General features: G+C 41.0%; 3 protein-coding genes across 6 annotated transcripts in view; 1 reads left to right on the top strand and 2 right to left on the bottom strand.

Moving 5' to 3' along the window:
• Positions 1-13,541, bottom strand: part of nptnb (neuroplastin b) — a 29,056-nt gene extending 15,515 nt beyond the window's left edge. For both annotated transcript variants that reach the window (XM_063881662.1, XM_063881660.1), the window contains exon 1: positions 12,967-13,541. In XM_063881662.1, coding sequence (XP_063737732.1) covers positions 12,967-13,042 — 76 coding nt within the window. In that variant the 5' untranslated portion in view covers positions 13,043-13,541. The remainder of the gene's footprint in view (positions 1-12,966) is intronic.
• Positions 13,542-14,780: 1,239 nt separating this feature from the next.
• LOC134863026 (calcium homeostasis modulator protein 6) lies at positions 14,781-17,044 on the top strand. The gene is made up of 2 exons (XM_063881248.1): positions 14,781-15,341; positions 15,531-17,044. The coding sequence occupies exons 1-2, from the start codon at positions 14,877-14,879 to the stop codon at positions 15,681-15,683; spliced, it is 618 nt and encodes a 205-aa protein (XP_063737318.1). The 5' UTR covers positions 14,781-14,876; the 3' UTR covers positions 15,684-17,044.
• Positions 17,045-17,458: 414 nt separating this feature from the next.
• LOC134863024 (UDP-glucuronosyltransferase 2A2-like) lies at positions 17,459-21,420 on the bottom strand. 3 transcript variants are annotated; one of them, XM_063881243.1, is made up of 2 exons: positions 21,247-21,420; positions 17,459-19,992 (listed from the first exon to the last, which is right to left on the bottom strand). In XM_063881243.1, exon 2 carries the CDS (start codon positions 19,964-19,966, stop codon positions 18,389-18,391), a length of 1,578 nt encoding a protein of 525 aa, XP_063737313.1. In that variant the 5' UTR covers positions 19,967-19,992; positions 21,247-21,420; the 3' UTR covers positions 17,459-18,388. The 3 variants fall into 3 exon arrangements, with proteins under 3 accessions (XP_063737313.1, XP_063737314.1, XP_063737315.1); XM_063881244.1 differs by lacking the exon at positions 21,247-21,420 and adding an exon at positions 20,501-20,623; XM_063881245.1 differs by lacking the exon at positions 21,247-21,420 and adding an exon at positions 20,449-20,596.
• Positions 21,421-21,613: the final 193 nt, after the last annotated feature.

Raw genomic sequence — 21,613 nt, forward strand, 5'->3', positions numbered from 1 at the left:
ATATAACCTTGCCTTGTTAGGTAGGTTCACAACGATCAGTGGCACCATTCCTACTTGCTTATATATATTGACATAAAATGTTCTTACACACGTGTCACAAAATGAACATTGCTGAACAAAAAAACTGCAAAGAAAATCACAGTATTCATCCGAATGATTGGCTTGAAAATCTTTCCCATGAGCTTAATATTCATTAACATCACTGTCACAGGAATACATTTGACTTAAGAGTCATTATGATTATAATTAAAGGGTACAATCATAATGTGGTGTTCTTGGTACAGATGGTGCTGTCTCAAAACCATAAGGTTACTGGCTCGACCAAAGATGTTATTTAGAAAAATATCTTATTAACAAAATCTGTGAACATTTAGCTATTTACAAACCAACGAAGCAATTGTTTGAGTGTGCTACAAATGCCAGTGTTCACCTTCATTATATGCCTCACCAGTTTCCATCCATCCAATTTATAGACCTGCTTGTCCTGTGGATGGTCACGGGTGTTTGCGTCTATGCCAGCGCATTTGTAGGTAGGGTAGACCCTGGAAATTTGCCAGTCTGTCACAAGGCTACTAACACATTGGGATGGACAAACCGTTCACACTCTCATATTCACACCTACAGGCAATTTCCAGTCACCTCTTCTCATAGCATGCATGCCTCTGTTGGAGGTAAGGGGAGATCCTGAAGGAAACCCATGCTATTCTTGGAGACATGATAGTGACCCTATTCTAAATCAAAATTCTTAGGTGAGCTTTATTTATTATTGCACACAACATTTACTTTCCTATTACATGAACTACTGATGCCAAGTCTCAAGGTTTATCTATTTCTCTCAGAGATTGAAATGCCTTCTTAAAGGGATTCACGTAAATCATAACGAATAAATGTAACTGTATGTATGCATTAACTTAATCTCTTCATCCATATCAGCTCTTGCTGGTAATGCCAGAAATTGGGTCATCCGGCTCTCATTTTGGATAAGCTGGACTTTAGGAGCTGGTTTATAAAATTCATATATCAGCAGAAATGAATTTGATAAGATCACCCACAATTGACTTTTAACTGTTCACTTTATTTATAGTGGCCCTATTCTGCTTTTTGGGGTTTCACTTTCCTGCTTGTTATAGAGGCGTTTGTGCATGTAAATGCTCTGCAAAGGCTAAAATCCTAACGTTCTTTCAGAGGGAGTTTCTCTTCCACACAACTCTAACCCTAAACCTGCCTGAAATGCTTCCATTGGACTTCCATAGCTGGCCTACAAACGACTACTACTACTAAGGCCAACTACCCAATCAGAGGAGACTGGGCTCTGGTTTCAAACAGAGGGTGAATAGAGGTGCTGCAGCACAGGCAGTACGAGAAAAATAAAGACCTAACATTAAAGCATGGAGACATGTCCCTATAGAGGCACTTCCCAATATGAACCTGACAATGAGGATAATAGGGCCCCTTTAAGAAACAATGAAAACTAAAGATGCTCTCAAGTCCACCATGAAGCACACTGCTGGCATTTACTCTAAAAGGGGTGTTTTCAAAGAGATACCCCATTTTTCCTAACCACAATACCTGCATGTGGAATATGAAACACTATTCAAATATGAAATGCAGCATTATTACCACAACTCTGAGTATACCATGCTGTGCCTGCACCTGATTCATGACCCGGTTTCACTTCAGTAGGTAGCCCAACAACGCAATGTCAGCTTTAGTGAACCTCATTTGGTGACAAATCACCTAGACCACAGACGCTGTTCTCTGCCCGCCCCCCCATCTGGCCTGTCAGCTGAAAACCACATGTGCCTAGATGGATCTTTAAAAAAAACAAAAAACATTGCCTTAAATCTGCCCTGAATATTGTAAAGGAGAAGGAACAAAGTGTCTGTGGTCTCCTGAGTGTCAGGCTGTGTTGTTTCTAAATACAACAGCTTACAGGCCCTCCCAGATCTGTCTGCCCTGCTCAAAGTAATGTATCGTAAGCAGAGATAAGCCTGTGGAAGCCCGAGTGTAAACAACTGCATTCAGCTCACCCTCATAATGAAGCCAGTTACATTTCATTTATATATATTAATTAAAAGTTGAACTGCCAGCTGTGGATAAAGACCATTCACTATGTTGACTGTACATTATTCTGCGCGCCCTGGTTGCAAAAAGGCTTTCTAAATACAAACAATAATAATACACAATAGATGAATTATTGTTAACACCACGGTTACCGACTGTTGCTAACCACCAGATTGTGATTGAAGAGCCGTTTCAAAATCTGAACGAGAAAATTCTGGGCAGAATTAAGTGATTAAATATTATAATAATTGTAGTTTTCCTGCTAGGAGATGTTTCTGAGGATATTTGGTGCTTACAACTTGCATTTCTATGTGCGATGCCTAGAGATATGCAGAGTAATTAGCATGTGTTTCTTTTCTGTGGAAACATCTGTGCCCATCAAGCTCACCACATAATCCCAGAGGGTGAATCCAAGCCTAGCCGCCCGCCTACACTGTTAAAGAAATATTTCAATCTGACAGAACATTTACTATGGCATTCTTTACCATTATTATGGGTATGGCAGTAAATTAGCACCGGCACATGGCACAGCTAATTTTCTTCAGCCTCGCATAAATACTCATAATCACAGTAATGCATAAAAAAATGAATGAATGTCCTCCGAAGTGATGGCAAGCTAAATCAGAATGAAGAACCAATGATTTAATTTAAATTCAGGCTCAGAGAGGCTTGAGAAATACTCGCAGAACAAACTACAGGCAACACTTGGCCAATGAGCACACCAGTGTTCGTGCTGTTTAAACAGTGAGCTTATACTGGCAGAGAAAACAAAACACAAAGCAGCCAGCCGGTACTCATTCATTTCAAAGGCGTGCTGGGAGACAAGAAGTGACAAAGAGAGGCGCAATGGATGGTGGACGGCTCAGAGACTTGGGGACAGAAAGAATATGAGCAGAGTTCATCTCATGCATCATTTCATTTTATAAATAATGATGATGAACAGCTGTGTGGTGGGAAGAGTTTCCTGTAAGTAGACATCAGTGCAACAAACAGCAGGTCCTAATTCATTTTTATTTAATTGTAATCTCACAGAGCCGGAGTTCACACTGGTTGTGGTAGCACCGCGCTACATTAGCACTAGCCTGGTTGTTGACACCAGAAGCGCCTTTCTTTGCGCTGGTCAACAAGCGATTCTGTTACTCTGCTGTTTTGTATGGCACTGAAGATGTCTTCAAATTGGATTTTCCGTCCGAACATGAAACTAAATTCAAATATATTCAACTTAGATTCATAAAACTGAGAAACATACCAATTATTGGTAAAGGACTTAAAGAACTAAGCTATAATCAAAATAGTTCCTTGCTAATTCACCTCTAAATACAGGTTAACAAAAAAAAAGTTTAAGTTCCGAAATAAATAATAAAACATGAAACCATTAGTTTAAAAAGTAAATGGTCTGTTTGTATACAGTATATATAAGGGGGGAGATTCCTGCATGCTGGTAGGGACAGTAAAAAAGACTAAAAGCATCACTTAAGTTTTAGTAGGCCCAAGTGGATCTATAACCTGACAGCCCTGTAAAGTCTGCAGAAATGTTCATCATGCCTACATCCATTGCGTTCTACACCTAAAGCCTATCTTTTGAGTACTAAATACTTGCTGTCTGCAGGGTCAATATGTCACTCTGGAAACTGAGTTGCTTGGTCCTTCTTGGTAATAATTGCAACCTTACATGGCCAGGTATGTATTGCCATTTGCTTGGTTTGCTAACGATTGCTAATTGCTAATGCTTGCAGAGCTAACATGGGGAGACTCCGTTTTAACTACCGTAATCCTTCCTGCTTGAATTGATTTGAAATGTATTGTAAGTTGCACATTTGCAAGACCAACAAAATGCTTCTAGTGAAGTTTAAAGAGAATATTAGTAATGCACATTAGTGGTGTTGTATATGTTGGTGAAACAATTGCAGGAACAAACATTGTATTACTATCTTTGTGAATTCAAAATAGGGCTTACATCTACATTTCAATGCGTGTAGATGCGTAGTTGCTATGGTGTCTTGTATGCTAACCAAGGGGGTCAAACATTATCTTGAGTAGGTGGTTTGTCGGAGATAGTTCAATAAGAAAAAATACAGTCCATCAAAGCCTGAATTGCACGATTTATCTCACTTTACTCCCTTATGACAAGTGAACAACAGCATCGCAAAATAACCACTTTTTCTGTGACAAACTCTTTCTAAGTCTAAGTGGAAGTCACAGTCATTACGGCCTACATACTCCACTCATGTAGGTGGAGATGGGAGCTCCCCTGAGGACTGACAGCTAGCCGCGCACACACCACCATGCAGCCCGAGAGTGAGTCATCTCCCGTCCTACAACCAGAGAATGTAGGAAACCCCTTAGGGCTGCTGAGCTGGTTGTGTGTGTTTGAGTTGTGGGTGCAGGTGCATATTTGTTGTACCTGCATGGCACTGTGACACACTGGTGCGCCTTTCCAGGTCATTTGTATCAGAAAAGATCAAATAGTTCTGACCTTTGTTTATATTTTAATATCCCTAACACACTGTTAAAGTACAGTGAATTTCATTGGTATAGTTTACCATATTACATACTGTACTTCAATTCACAGGAAAACCATGTTGGTAAGGTTTTAGTTTGTTTTACTCAAACAAAGTAAGGTTTAACCTAGTGATGGTAAAATGTAAAGCCTGCATTTCAACTTTGTAAAGATTGCTGGGTTGAATTTGGGCAGAGCCGTCCTGGAAATGTCTTAAGGTAACAAGTGTCTCATACCTGAAATAAGGTGTGACTTGCCCTGCCCTATCAAAAGCCACAAAACAAATTGTATCTGGCTGAGGGTATAGTTTTTTTACAGCCATGAATTAAAGGCTCAACTTGAATTCCTCCTTGGTGTGTAAAACATGTAAACTTTGCGAATTCAAATGGACATATTTGTATACCTCTGAAAATGAATTGCCATAGCACATAACCTGATCTGTAATTTCTGTATTTACAGAAACCAGTTTTTTTGCTTCTTACTTCAAATGTTTGCTATGATGAATTGCATGTGTCAATACTAATGTATGCTTAAATAAATGTAGAAGAATGCATGCATGGGGGGTAGGTAGTTGCTAAATTAACATCAGCTGTCACGTTCTGTAAAAAAAATTGGCTTTGGTATGAGGAAGCTAATTCATAAAAACACTCACACATCCACACCCAATCGTTTTAAAATGCACAATTTTTGCTACGTTTTTGCTCAGCATCCACACCATTGTACTAGCCTGGCTATACCAGCCTACGTACTTCCGCCCAATTTCATTTTGCTCCTGTAATGCCACGTTCACACTACACGATTTTTAGGCCAATCGGCCGCTCCCAGACGGATTTTGGAGCTCGGGGACGAGTCGGCATTTGATCGGTGTGTGTGAACTGCTCAAGCGCGAGGTGAGAGCGTCCCCGGCGCAAGACACAGGGTGAGGAAAAGCCCCGGGGAGGAGCTGCACAACTTTCTAAAAAGAAGAAGAAGCGTTGTCCAACACAACAAGTCGACACAGCTGTTTGAAACCTGATTTTGAACTGTTTTAAGTTGTAGCTAGGCTACACAATTCACTAAAGTTAACGTTAGCTGATGTGCTAACAAGCTTAAGCAAAGTAACTTATTGACAGTTTCTAGGTAAAACCAAAGCCCGTCTACGGAAAGCCCCTTCACTCTCTGTTCACCCCCATTGTACCGAATTTGGCTGCAGTTCACCTAGGGGGCGATCGCGGGCGAGTGCAGAATACATGGACCCCTATGGAGCTAGGCGGCTAGCTACATCATTCTCCTAGCATATCGTCTACAAAATCCAAAATACTACTGTGGTTTCCGAGAGGTCGACAGGGATTTTTCGTCAAAAGTGGAATAATCTGGGGGTCATAGCCTTTTGTTTTCTTACAGGTTGGGCAGTTGCGACCCAGGTTCTGCTAGCATCTGGCTAATGAAAGCCGATTGGTCAATGAAGAACTCACGACTGGTTACGACCGAAGAATACGCTTTGTGGTACCTGTCCACAGAACATCAACAACGCTCTTAAGGTGCCAACCGCCGTTAAAAGAGAAGAAGAAGAAAGCTCTTAAGGAGGACTCTGAAAGGACATTACAATCGAACTTTTTTATTTGATTATGGTCAACTTTGGATGTACTGATCCTACCACACACATACATTGTATTGTAAAAATAAATTTGAAAGTTAACTGATTACGAGCATGTGTTTGTTTTCTTACCTTGAGCGTATGTTCGATATTAAAAGGAAAGGAAAGGGAAGGAGAGACACAAGGTGCCGTAAAGCAATTTATCACGCATGACGTCATCCGATTTACAAAAACCTAATTTTAGTCAAAATCAAGCGAATATAAAATACTAGCTATGTGTCGTTTGTGAGGATTATCCATTCCATGTTTAAAAAACTATAGCAGTGATTTAAAAAAAAATTATATCCAAAGAAATGTAGGAATCTATGGGTGGGGCTCCATAGGACCACATTCATTCTGCACTGGCCCACCAGCGCCCCCCAGGTGCAGTACCATACCGGAACGGTTTTGAGAGTGAACGTTCTCGTCAATATTAAAAGTTCTCTGGTAAAACATAATAAGGTTCGAAATCCACGTCATTTCCCGTGTCACTTCTCGCGTGTATTCGTGAGAAAACGTAGTTTGGAGACCAGACAGACTCCTGGGGGATTTCTCCTGCGGTCCTTTCTCATGGGCTGTGTTCGAAACCGCAAACTTGCCTACTACTCATACTAACTCTGACGTCATTTTGAGTATGCGAATGCGTAGTATGCGAGTTTGAGTATGCGAGAAGTTCCCGGATGCCATACTAGATTCGCCATAATGTTGAGTATGCATGACGAGCTTGCTACTCATACTCAAATTACCCAAGATGCAACGCAATGTGACGTCGGTGACGTGACATACATAACCAGTAGAGAAACACCAGGACCTCAAAGGACTTCCCCCATGTCTGCCACGAGCTGGATGAGGCTCTCCAGGGACTCACGGAAGTTTCCTGGTGTCATCTCCATTAAAATAGAGGCGCAACAGAGGAACATGGGGATTCACTCTGCAATATGGCCCTCTTGAAGCCACATGTAAAACAATTTAATATGAATTTGTCAGACTATCTATGAATTGAACTTTTAAGCATTTTTAGGAACAATTATTTAATTAATAAATGAAATAAGTTTTTAACCCTACATATAGTTTTTAAATTAGATTATTTATTAAACTTTATGAAATTATTCAATTCACAACGACTTTGTTGCTCAATGATGTAAATTTACCTAGCGATTGAAAATATAACGGATATAATTTTTCCCTCCAATTTTCAGGCTGAGGTATGTTATATTATGTTGTATATTATGTCCCATTAGCTATCTGTCTTTGGATTTATAGTTGATTAAAAAGGTAAACGGCGGTTTCAAGCTAGCTACATCGAGGGTAGGTTCGCTTCCCGTTTTCAAAGTAAAAGCACAGATTCTGTCGTTATGGTTTTCCGGATAATAAAGGGCAACGGGTGTTTTATTTTTGTGAAAATGACCGGAAGTGCGTTACTCACTACGGCTAGCTTGAGTAGCTCCGAATTCGTCTGAACAAAATTGTAAACAGCTGGTATTTAGACAAATTAACGTTAAACTGGGGATCTAAACGGCTACTTTCTCGCCTAAAAATGTTTGAAATGTCGATAAAGTGATATATTTAAAGAGTTTAGAGCTAAAATGAAATCAGCTTCAGCCTGTTGATTTCGGCTCGAGTAGGAGCGCAGTACATTGTGGGTTATCATGTAGTATGCTGCATTGTAAACGCTTTGCATACTGTCTGATCGATGAGTATGGAAGTATGTAGTATGTAGTATGCGGTTTCGAACACAGCCATCGTGTAGTGTGTGACCCCCTGTCGCCGTTCAATCGCGTAGTGTGCACACCACAACGACTTCAAGACTCCCGAGCGACTTGTGTAGTGTGAACTAGCAAGCGATCGTACGACTTTGAAAGTCGTGTAGTCTGTGCAAGGCATAAGTGAGATTGGACAACGACTCATTACGTACGATTGCTGGAACTCAGAATTCTATCGGTCCAATCAGCGAACAGGGGGTGGGGTTGAGAGCGATTACGTCGAAGTTGGTGCCGAGTTTGAATTGTAGTCTAGTCTGTAGTTCAACAATGGCGACGGAGGAAGAGACGCTACTAGCTATATATTTGATATATAATTGTTTCGAGTAACGAATTTCCCCCTGAATCCTTAGGTTACATTGACAACATCGACACAAGTCGTTGACAGCCATTTTGACAGCCATGTTCTCAGGTAGCGATTTGTTTACTACTGTGAAAGCGGAAGTAGGAAGCGTCAGGTCAGAGCCTGCCCTTCGGCGCATAACATACGTCATTACCAAACGTTAGTGATTGGTTAAGGGAACTCCAATTTTAAATTCAGACACGTTTCCACCCATTACAGTAATCCAAATCCAATGACGCTGTTCCAGACTGTATGCCGGAGAGAATCGAAGTCAAACAGGCTGGTATTACCAGGCTACTATTTTGCCACCCCTAACAATGAAATGCTACTGACTCCGTTTTAGCTTCTACGGAGACTTTTGAAGACGATGACACCCACATTTTAACAGTCACCACTGGTCCCTCCCTGATTCGTCACGCCTACATCACATGACACTTTTCATAAAGAAAACAAACACCATCAGCCTTGGATGACCATGTGACTTCCAGTTATTAATTCAACACGATGATGAATTACAGGCATTGCTGACCTTGTTGTCTTTGCTAGCAGCTGTTGTGCAGTTAAATTCATTTTATAAGGCTAGAAGGCCATGTAATGTCCCTACCAGCAAATGTAGTGACATCAATAGTGGCAATATTATTCTGGGGAAATGGTATTCAATGTATAGAAGTTACGTAATATAACTTTAACAACTATAATAACTTACAATACACTTTGTAGGTGTGATATGTGGTGTGCGGTTAAATGTGTCACAGAGGCTGCGATGATGTATAGCCTTGAATACACTCGCGACAGAGCGGTTATAGTTTTCCTTGCTGAATTTATGACATGGCTGTTATTTTACCTTTTGATGTAACTGCAGTGGAGCAATGTGACAAAAAGTCTTTGCAAAGCGGAATTTTCCGACATAGGAGGCAACCATTTCCCTTTTGCTGGTAATACGTGAGTCTGTCATTCCGACCACAGGAGAGAGGCAACAGTTTAATGAGATTTAAATCCCAATAACCCCTGTGCTGAGTAGAAATGCTCTAATCCCATCTTCTAATCACAACCACCGAGCACTTCCTATTTCTCTTTCCGAGGTCATAACATGGGAATTCAAATGATTTGATGTAAAACCTAAGAACCACGGAGACAGATGTGTCATGCCACACTGATCATCGAAATAACACTAAAATTACAAGAACCACACAGAAGTGTTCTTTGCCCAAGTAACAAAATGCTATCTCCTACATACTGCCAAGTAATATAATTCCTCAACTTAAATGACCCTGGTGTGCTGGGTATCAGCTGGAAGGACCAACCCTGTGTCTGCAAGGATATTAGTTAAAATACTCAGGCAGACGGGAAAAAGATGGGCCAGGTTTAAATGAAAGAGCCCTCTTTGAGTATCTGAACTGCTCTTGTGCAGCACACTTAACCTGAGCTGTGCCGGCAGAACCGCCAGTGCAGGGCTGTGTCCAAATTGGGAAACTTCCAGCTGTGGATGTGTGTAATTGTATGAATGTGAAGCAGGGTGGTGCTGAAAGAAACAGCATGCATGCTCAGCAAAAACCTTCCCTGGACAAATAAACCTGCAGTGTGTTTTATACTTTGGGATGCTCCTCCTAATCAGTGCAGTCCATATCAGATTTCACAGTGGGAAAGCGTGACTCAGTGTAAGAGCTGGCTTGAGTCCTACACCATATTTTCCAGACTCAGAAATGTGCCTCTGTCCGGAGCTTGTACGAATACATGATAATGGACGAGCTGCTGCATCATATAGGACTATTGATTGAATGGTATGTAGCTTAACTTAAAATGCAATGTTGATAATAATGCAAAAGTGACGTAGAGAAGAAATGAAGGGCCACAGTATATTATAATTGCAGTACATATTGCAATTCATGCACGCTTTCTCTGGATCACGTCTTGTATTTGAACAAAAACCTAACAAGAACCAATCTTTATAATTAGGCAGCTGCTAGCCTAACATTTAAATGAGAGAAAACGAGAATAAATATTTCATTTTTAACATAGAGGTAACAGTGTCAGCTCATTATTCTAAAGCTTGTCTTGATGTTCTGATTCACACAAGCAGCGATAAAACAACAACAACAAAGTTGGCAGCAGGAGCATGCTTCGTGTGGGGAACTTACATAATACAGAAAAAGCAATTCCTTAGGTCAGCCCCAGCCACCTTCTCAGATGCTTTTATTTTCTTTGCATAAAGATCACATCATCCCTCAGTTTAGACGCTTCACAGTCACCTAGTGAGTCTTTAGAAGGCTGTGCAGCTGTGCACAAGGAGGCCGTCCATTAAGAGTTAATGAATTCACTTTCACAAAAGGACCTTAAAGCCACAGTTCTCAGTGCTGTGTCTCGGTGGTAAAAATAGAAACGAGGCAGAATGGACGGATGCTATTTACAGTCCTCCAAATATCTGTCGCAGAGACTGGCCACCTATAGTAAGCCTGCTTCTCCCTGAACATGAAGAAATCATGACATGAATTCCCTCTTCTCAGATACAGTGATTACATCTCATGCACTTACAATTATTATACTCCCACATGCCACTGCCTGAACTCTGTATTATAACAGGGAAATCTAGGATTGCATAAGAAGTCATGCACTTATTAACCTCATACTGAAACATCAGCGAGAAATGAAATGGCTTTTGGATGCATGCGATGTGAGCAAATACCAGAATATTACCAACGCTGTTTCATCCGACACTTATTACAAATGTGATCAAACCAGAGATGAATGTAGAGCCTTTTTACTGAAAATGAAATTTGCAGATAAGCTATGACTTTAGGGTTTCTATGTCATAAAGATAGAGCATCCACATGTTTGGTGACAGTGTGGCACCAGTCTGTTTCCAACAGTGTAGTCCAGTGTGTGTGTGTTTGTGTGTGTGCTTCTCTGTCGTTAACTGGGCCTCAGTGAGTGGGCACCAACCCCGGGCAGAGGCCACAGGAAGTGTTTGTAATGCCTTTGCTTGAGCTTTATCAAACAATGGAGGGCTTATATGGTATTTGATTTTCCAGATTGCTCACACTTCAAGCACCTGAGAGAAATTAACAAGAAAGAAAGGAATTCAGAGGATAATATTTTTGTTATATAACTGCTGTGGTGTTTTAGTGGGTTTATTGTATAATCTGAATACGTAGGGAGCTAGTTCTGCACATTGTTTGTCTAGTATTGCAGAGAAATACATAATACAATAAATAGTGCAAACTCTTACAATGGATAATGCTAAGTTTGGTTTGTATCGTCAGAAATAATTCAAATAATGCGAAATAGATCCAACACATGTACGGCAGTTTTGTGAGGTTTTACGCCACCTTCTCCTAAGGATGACTTTCTTATTAAGTCTTGCATAGTGGGTGTCCGATTATCCGACAGCAGAGTCGAGGTGGAGATTAAGATTTAAAATTTGAAGTATGCAGATAAATCCCTGCCTTATTTTTCTCCGAAAGACGATTAGATCATGTCAGTGATATTGATTTGGGAACGCAGATGTCCTGACACGTGGGTAGCTTCCTAAAAAATGATATGAATACAGGCAGCAATTATCCAATTAAAGCATCAACATTTTCACAATCACATGAGAGTTGCTCAGGGACCCGAACAGAATAAAAACCCAGAAAGATTTAAAAGATAACAATTTTATCTCATGAATTATATCCGCTGATTTGTGTGCCCCTCTGGGTGATGTGATTCAACAGAATTTGAAGTAAGGACATGCTGTGTCAGAGGAGGGCAGCCTGGAACACCCAACAGCATGCTACTGACATTTACTTAAACCAAATAATGTCAGGTTTAGTATGAATAATGCACAGTGAACTTTAGAAATCAAAGTCACAACTGAAAATCCTATGTTAACAAATTCCATATTCCCTGGCTGTGAATATTAAGAATAGAGAAAACAACAAGTCTGCATTAAAATCACAAAAAGAAATAGGGGTTTTATCTCTGCATGCATGTAGTAATGCAATAATCACAGTGAACCAGTAAGGCAAGGGAGAAAGATCCATTTAAGGTCGTGTGACAGAAAATGTATTATTATAGTGGACTGGTTGTGTCACTCAAGGGTCAAAAAACATGCTCATAGTCCAAAAAACTGTGATCACTATGGGCCTGGTATTTACAGTAGACCTAGTTCCACACACTGGGCGAGTCTTAATCCTGTGTTGGGTGTAGATAATATATTACTGGATCAGCATTCGTAGCAGGTTAGTCTTGCTTGACACATAACCCAACCCCCTTTAACCAAACACACTGCACACTGGCATGCAGCCTAAGGCTTCCCATAGGCTACTACTGATTCTAAATATTCAGAACTAATGCTATGCATGTGCAAACATCACTTCAGTTCCCAGCAATAGTGTATTTTAAATCATATTTGATAACATATTTCACTCACAGACACAGTTGATAGGAAATAACCTTGCACAAAAATCACAACAACGTCAGTTTCCTCCTGGTGTATTCATTTAGAGTTCCGTTTTGCGTTCATATATATATTCTATCACATTTGCTGGCGTCTTACTCTGGCCTTGTTTTGTCGAGATGCGTGAAACTACAGTAGTAGCTTTAACGCAGTCTTTTAAATTTCGCTCGGGCGTCCTCACACAAGTCAAGTCACTTTCCTTCAACGCGATGTTTACAATAACATCAGGATCACATCTGCTTTTCTTACCGTTTTGAGCCGAGATGAAAGGCAGCATCAAGTTCCCCAAAAGGACCAGCGCCCGTATCACTGCGTTAGGATGCATTGCTGGGGCTCGAAGAGAGGACTAGGGTCTCGGTCGGACGAATGTGGGAGGAGAGATCGTGTATTAATCACAAGATCTAGAGAGATGGGCCCTGCATAGCACCGGGTTCTTTAAAAAAAAATGTCAGCGGTGGATAATTTTAAAAAAATGTGTAAAAACGCCTCCCTGTTTCAAAGACTTTCTGGGGACTGCGATGGGTGAAAGGTCCGGGACGAGGCCAGCGGCTCAGGGATGCCGATGTGCGGCCATAGGCGGTGAAGAAGCCTCGTCGGATTGGGGATGTCAGGGAGATTGTCCACAGTGTAGTTCTGTAGATTCAAAGATGCGCAGACCGATGCGCATTTGCGCTCTGGCGGTCACGGTTCGGTGGTTAATATAAAAGTATAGCGCACAAATTATTCCCCACGAGATGTGATGTAGCCGAAACATAAGTGTGTGTTCCGATACAAAAAAGAAGAGGAACAGATGCTGGTAGGACTCAGCAACGAAGAGCTGCGCGTGCCCTATACGCGCATGCCCGTGGATAAACACACACACACACACACACACACACACACACACGCACACACACACACACACACACACACACACACATACACACACACACACACACACACACACACACACATAGCCTGTAGTACGCATGCAATTGATGTGAACTCCTATTATCTGCCTTCATTTCCTGGTCCACTTATTAAACTAAATGGTTTTCAAAATCTCCCATTTAGTGCAGGTTTTTTTCTGCTCATACAGTATTTACTGCACTGGTGGTCTACAGTAATAGCCTATGGTTCCCTTTTTCTACATCACTTGCAATATTAATGTCCCTATAAACTGTCAGCTCGTTTTCCACCAGTCAAATCGGATTTGTCACAAACCATGCAGCACATATGCCTGTAGGTTACATTTCTTCTGTCAATATTGGAGTAGTTTCATTAAAAGAAAAAACTGGCACTGGTTATGCAAACAAACTGAAGGCGATCCAGCCACAGTTTTCACCAGTCCCATCATTCCAAGCCTAAATACTTTCTCCTGTCAGGTTTTAATGTGAGGAGATTATGGTGATGCTCTTGAGCTCGCTGAGGTCATTTATAAATTATGTCATCACATCGGTGGCCTGGGTGTTCTCAAACTGTATGTACCACATCCCCCTTGAAAGTTCAACATGGCCTCCTGTAATCCCCTCTGCCGTTAATCTGTGCTGCAGCGTGGGTGACCTCATGTGGCCACTTGGGGTGAAATCAACAGTCAGCATGTATTCATTTTTTAATGGCTACTATACTAACACATTATCCAAAAAACACCTGAGGACGGTACAGATGTATAACCAGGCTTTTAGTTTAATTTGTTGATTTTTTAAAAACTCACTGTGCTTTTATAGTAACACTTCCTTCGTGTGTTAGGTTTGAGTAAAAAAGTGGGCCTGTAACTTGATTCTTCCATGTAAAAACCTTGCCCTTTGATAAATAGCTACATGTCCATGCATGTTTTTGGCCACACTATTTGCAGAGGGACAGTCTGTGCTCAACTGCAGAACAAACTTCCCTCCACTTTACAGCCCTCCCTCCAATTTGTCCATGAGAGACCACATTTAAAATGTAACCCCACCTGAAACCTCGCGCAGACCAATCAGCTAGAGAAATGTCAGAGCCGTCGGCACACCCTCCTTTGTTCAAAACCAATCAGAGTGGAAGTGTGGCATTTGGCCTGAGGGGAAAACTTACCCCTGGATGAGTTAATTACGCATCACTTAGCTGTTGCCAATGTGTTCACAACGGTGGACCCTCTTTTGGGCTTTTTGCAGCGGTTGTCTTCATTTCTCGGTCAATCTAGTATGGAAAGTAGACAACAATGGCTTACCAGGCTGAAAAATGAACTTAGCAACAGTCCTCTGGTATCAAATGTGGCTTTTGGCTTCATCCTCATGGGACTAGAGAAGCTGGTGGAGCTGGAGTTTGAGTGTCCTTGCAACCCTACATGGAACGGAGTGTTTTCATCAGCCTTCTTCATCATTCCTGCCGTCATGGCCTTCACGTTGATGCTGATCATTCAAGGATGCAGATGTGATACGTGGTGCAGGAAAACTGTTTCCCTCTCCAGCTTCGTTCCAGCTATCGTGTGGCTGATTTTGTTGTTCCTCGATGGCCAGTACTTTGCTTGTGCTATGACAGACTGGGAGGGTAGATTTGTAATAGTGGACAAAGCAGCTCCGCAGAAGTGGTGTGAGCCAATTAGCGAGGGAGATGTCACCCCACAAGAACTAATGCTCCGCTCGCAGCAGCTGTTTGTTTTTTCTCAGGTGAGTTAAATTTTTTCTTATATACAGAAGGGTGTGTAGGATGAGTGGAGTGGAAAACACAGCCCCTGAGTAGACACTATAGAGATTATAATGCCATTAGCCTTCGAGACTAATAATAGTATACAATGTGTTAATCAGAAATATGCATTTCCTCCGGATGCTTACTAAACAAACTCTTTTGTACCCCAGGTTATAGGCATAGTCCTCCTCATTTTCATCTGTGTGGGTCTCGTAGTGTATGTCATCAGAGAAAGCTGCCATCAGGAGGAGGTGATGCAGGATGCAGATCTAGCCGAGCTCACGGTGCTCAGGATGAGCTCTCTACGGACCAGGACATCATGAGAGGACCAACACACCCACCCTGCTGGCATGGACACTTTGTAAATAACCTGAACAGACTTTACTGTGAGTTTTTATCACTGTTGTCAATAAGTGTTGTTGAAGTATTTCCCCTCTATACAATTTGGACAAAGGTTATGAATGGTCAGTGATGCTGCCCCATGAAGTAAATAGGAACATTTGGTTTATTTATATGTAAAGATATAGTTTGATATTGTGGGAAATATGCTTTGTTTTTGAGCTATATGAGATGAGAGACACCGCTATTGTTTGTCCGTTTATTGTGGAACTACAGACCTTAGCCATGCAGTTCAGTAAGTTATAGGGGGGCCCTAAACAGCCCAAAGGTAACACATTGCACCTTTAACCCGGGACAAAACAACAATTTACTGTGTTATCGGGGGGTTATGTTACTTATGTTAACGGACCATTACATATTGGAGGAGTTGACAGGCAACCAGTGGAGGGTCCAGGAAATAACTGCAACAAATAGTCGAGGACATAGCTCCCCATAAAACTTTGAATTATGTCTTTCACCTTGTTTACCGTCTTTCTGCTGGCTGCTGACTCCAGCTTTATATTTACAGGACAAACAGAGAAGTATTGATCTTCTTATCCAACTCTCAGCAGAAAGTAAATAAGCATGTTTCACAAAATGTCAAACTATCCTTTAGAGTGATATTTCACCGTGGTGCATTTTGTGTGTTGACTGGACTTGAATTCACAGCCAGCAGACACGAGCGATGCAGTGCTGCTCTCTTACTTTCAACTTTATACATTCAAAACAGCCTTGTGCCTTTTTAAGGATCGAAATTGACCCAAGTGGAATCCACCAGGCATTAAATATTGATTCGTTTTATGTGTGTTGAGAGGCCAAAGAGGAAAATGGGTCCGACCACAGTGAAATTTCACTTCACTGTGGTCGGACCCCGTCATGTAAAATCCTATCTAATTCAGATTAAACTGATCCTCCTGTTTGACAGCTAAAGATGTAAAACTATGTACATGATGACCTGTATCATAGCTGCAACCAGCCAATAGTAGCATGTAGAACCAAATTATGTAACAGTATTTACAGTATGTTTTTTTAATTGTTTTGTAATAAAGAATTTATTTATTTAAGAAAAACCCTCAGGGATTTGAACAGTTGTGTCATAATATCATTTAATAGATTGTTTCCAAGTGCATTTTACAAATACTACCATACTCATACTGTGGTTTTGTAATTTAAAGCAATGCATGTTAACGTTTGGAGTATCCTTTCAACTTAAGGCTTATATTTTTTCCCAGACACTTAATGACTTACACAACTGAACAAGAAATAGAGCAAAAATATTCAGTAACACCTGCTAGAAATAGCCTGAAATCTCCAGAGAAATGCATTGACTGTGTCTTGATTCTCAGGTGCACAACACCTTTGTTCCTTATGAAAGCCTGCATCTTGAAAGACTGTAGTCTGAAGGATTTATTGGCAGATCTCAACGGCCTGGAGATGTCTGCCTTAACTGACACATACAGCAGTACTGTAGCTCCGATTTCATGTTATTGCCCAAGTGCAAGTTAAGCCATTTAAGCGTGGAAATTGGGAGAGACCCTGCATGTTCATCCTGTGGAAGGGGGTTATTCAGGACTTCCTGTTTGGCCTTGAGGAAGTTGTTGTATTTATCCACTCCCGTCCCCCTCACTTGTAGACACAGCAGGGCGTCATATTCATCGCCTAGAAATCAAGGCTGGGACTCTTTTCCTAAGCTACTTTCTTACATGAGCAACTGTTGAGATGATGGTAAATGTTCTTGTTTATTACCCTTGTGACTTTCAGAGGTAATTTGGCAAATGTGCAGTTATTTTTTTTATCGTAAATTTCACTTTCAAAAGTCTCCAGAGGCATATCAGCATTAAATTATTAAGGGACAGCTGAAGTGAGAATAGGACAAGGAGATTTACACACAATTGAAAAACTGGTTCCAGGTCCAAACTACACAAACTAAAAACAACGTGCAGCTCACAGCTTTCACATAAAAGAGGACCTTTAAAATCAGACTTTGGTTACATAAAAGCAAAGACTTGATGGACATCTATACAAACATATCCTCTTCATTCATCTCATTACCAAGACCTACTCTCTGTATCAAGTGTGGAGGGTACATTAAGAATTGGACTTAATCCTTTAATCATCACACTCATGTTTGCTTTCCCTTCACGAGGGGAAGGTCAAAAGAGGGAGTGATAAAGGGTAGTGTTTTTTATAGTGTACGTGTCAACACAGCCCATAGTTAGGGGAAATCCTGTATAATATACATATTTGTATATTTGCATATTTGCTTATCAAGAACAAAGAGTAAGAGTAAGAATTTGGTCAAATCATAAAATAATCAGCCCTAAAATTCAGCATGGTCTCTTTTCTTAATAAAAAATAAAGTTTTATAAAGCACTGGTTTGTAAAGATGTGTTGGCTTTTATTTTCTTGAATCAGAGCAATCTTTCTAACCAATTGGAAAGGTTTTTTTTTTGTTCTTTTTCAATACATATTAGTAAAACTGGCTAGGAAAACCCTATTTAATTCAATCAGATTTGATTGTGTTTCCTACCTTAACTTTATTTATAAAAGAGCATCACATTAACAGAGTGGTAGAAAAACAAGGGCAGTCTGTACATCTCTATTTTCATATGAATGTATTCTCTGTGCACAATGCCTTTCCCTTGAATGCTTACTCACGTTTCACTTTAGATTTACACATTGTAGTGCACAAACACCGGATGAAAAGGACAAAAGTGAACAGCATGAGCAACACAGCTCCAGCCAGGAACAAAATCACATCTACAGAGTGGTAGGAGTACCAGGGCAGTCTGTAAGACTCTGTTCTCAGGTGAGCTGCACCTTTGTGCCTCATGACAAACTCTATCCAGAAGATGGCGGTATCCAGCGGCTTCATTGGCTGATCTTTGTGCAGCCTGGAGAGTCTCTGCATGTTTGACCTGTAGGAGGGGTCATTCAGGACTTCCTGGATGGTATCCTGAAATGTTTTGCTGTCCAATTCAGAAATGTCGATAACCTTTGCGACGCCCTTAGCTCTCAGTCTGGAGAGGTTGTCTGCTTGATCAAACACAATGGGAATGCCTACAATTGGAACGCCATGATATATGGCCTCATATATGCCATTTGTTCCTCCATGACTGATAAATAGTTTCATATTCGGATGTCCTAAAAGGTCATTCTGTGGCATCCAGTCCACTAGCAGAGTGTTGTTGCCCAGAGTGGCTGGTCTGGCACCTTTGTATCTCCAGATGACTTTCTGAGGTAGTTTAGCAAACGCTGCAGCGATCTCCTCAGCTAGGTCATGGGGAAGCTCTCCAATCAAAGTCCCCAGAGACATGATGATGACCCCATGCTCTCCAGAACTCTGCACAAACTCCTCCAGATGCTCAGGAAGAGGTTTTGCTGGTTTGCACTGGAACCCTCCCATATAAACAACATTAGGCATGGTGGGACGAGGAAACTCAAACACAAAGTCCACTCTCATCAGCCAGATGTCAGCAGCTTGAAACATGGAGAAGTAATCCACATCGGGGCCAAAGTAGCGGCTGGACAATGCAGAATAATGTGGCCCAACTACCTGTTTGTACAAATGCATCCTCATGATGTAAAAGACAATGTTTTTGACCCTCTCAAAGAAGGTCATTTTATCTGTTAATTCTGACGGTGGGAGAGGAACGTATGAAAGCGGGGAGGGTGCGATTGCAAAATGGGCTTCACCATGAACAGTCCATCGAACATTAAAGATGAGCGGTAAACTGAGATAGTGAGCCAGCATTACTCCTCCTCCATTTGCTGGGTCAGTTAAAACTGCATCGTACTTGGCGTCTTGAATGGACTTCATTATGTCTTTATTTTCTAATAGGTACACGACCATTTCACAGACTTTCTTATGTAGTTCAAAGAATTTGTCTTTTAACTCCATGTCTAAGGCAAAACGGGTCCATGCAGATGCCTTGCTTCGTTTGATTTTAATAACTTCAGAGACAAAGAGGCGGAAAAAATCTTCATTTGCACCCCCGTCCATATCCACTGTGATAGTATTGTAATGTGGAGACGTATCACTGATGTACCAGCTGTCTGCCGGCCGGATGACAGTCACAGTGTGTCCCCTTGAGTGCAGCTCCTCAACAAGCACCCTCATGTTCACCCAGTGGCTGCCGTCATGTGGAAACACCAGAACTTTCCCACAATGGGCAGCAGGAATAATGCCAGCCAAAAGAGAGATGACGGAAGCCAATGACAAAAACATCTTCAAATCTTCTCAAACGATGCACTCTGAAAGTAGAACAGAACAAAAAGCAGAAGTGGTTATTCAAGTTTTCCAGGGAATGTGTGCACAGACAGATGATACACTAGGATGCCCACAAAAGAGAGCTACAAAGAAGGTCCTTTCAATGGTCTTTCTTTTTGTGTGGGAAAATTCCTTCGGACAGCGCTCATGTGGATGTGGCACATGGAGCCTCTCAGTAAATTAGAGTGCTGTACGCTGCCAAGAGCTCTGCGTGCATTTGTGTTTTAGCCCCAATCTCCCTGAGCAGAGGTGATATTACACACAGAACCGTGATCAGTCTGCATACAGGAATGGATATGAATGCTTCTATTTAATAAACCACATAACATCTGTGCAACATATCTCATGCAGCTATTTTTATTATGATCACATGTCTAATCTTTTAACAATAGACTTGATTGAATAACATTAACTGTCAAAAGCTAGAAACACAACATTACCCTTTCAGTACGGAACAGCTGCTACAAGCCTCTCCGCACAAAGGTCACTTACTCTGCTCTCAAAAACCGCCAACAGTCTTTAAATGTGAACATAAATATGTTCCTGTTTCTTCTGTAAACAAACTCTCTTGACAGATAAGATCTAAACACACAGTTGAGGACAACCCAGTGTGCACTTCCTTCTTCATTTTGTCCCGCCCACAAGACCAAATACTTTTGTCCCTTACCGGAGAACTTAGTCCTCATGGTACAATAACCCCGAGCTGTGTTGCAATCAACAGGAAAAAGTCACTGTGTATTTCTTACATACAGTCTATGTTCATACACATATGTAGATGCAGTGGGATTCTATCTGTAACAACTATTGACATCTTTTAGGTTAAAAAAAAACATGTTTTTGTGTATTCATGCTGACAGATTTGTGCCCCTAAATACAGTTGTTTTTTAGTTACACGACATATAGTATGATTTAAATGTTGTGCACATTTATACAGACCCCCTCACTATGCGGAGTGCTGTTGAAAGCCACTATTTAAGTGTTATATGAGGAACTGTATCATCATAAACATACTGCAAGCATTACAATGTATATCAAACTACTTTGGCAGTCCTGCAGAAAAATAGAACACATTTCATTCGTGTATACATCATCTGATTTGTATAATCCTCAAATGTAAGGTCATGATAGAGTAATAATTCTGCAGTTATCTCTCCAAAGCCAAGTGACAAACTTAACATGTTTATCTTTCATTGTTTTTAATCCAGAAGTGAATACAAATGTATTAAAAGCACACTTACATTTAAACCTTTCGGGCTTCACTCAGCGTCTGCTTCATATTGTTGAGGCAGGACTGTGCCTGTATTCAAACGTGTAACACTGAACAACACTTCCTGATTTGCTTTGCATCACCCACAACAACAGTTCTGTTGAACTAAAGAACATTAAGTTAATGTCTCTTAAAGGGATATTCACTCAAACTGCAAGATAATGTCACCAAGCTGAACTAATCAACATGAGTAGAGCTCACTCAGTTACACAGTTTAGGTTAACAGGATTTCACAAAACACTTTGACCTAACATGACTTTATCTTGAGTAATAAAAGCCAGGCACTGATCACGCCCGTCCTAGTATCCGCTTAGATCTGTGCACAGTCTTCAGGTAGA

Source organism: Eleginops maclovinus, chromosome 4, assembly GCF_036324505.1.
Source record: "Eleginops maclovinus isolate JMC-PN-2008 ecotype Puerto Natales chromosome 4, JC_Emac_rtc_rv5, whole genome shotgun sequence".
In the NCBI taxonomy this organism is placed as follows: Eukaryota; Metazoa; Chordata; class Actinopteri; order Perciformes; family Eleginopidae; genus Eleginops; species Eleginops maclovinus.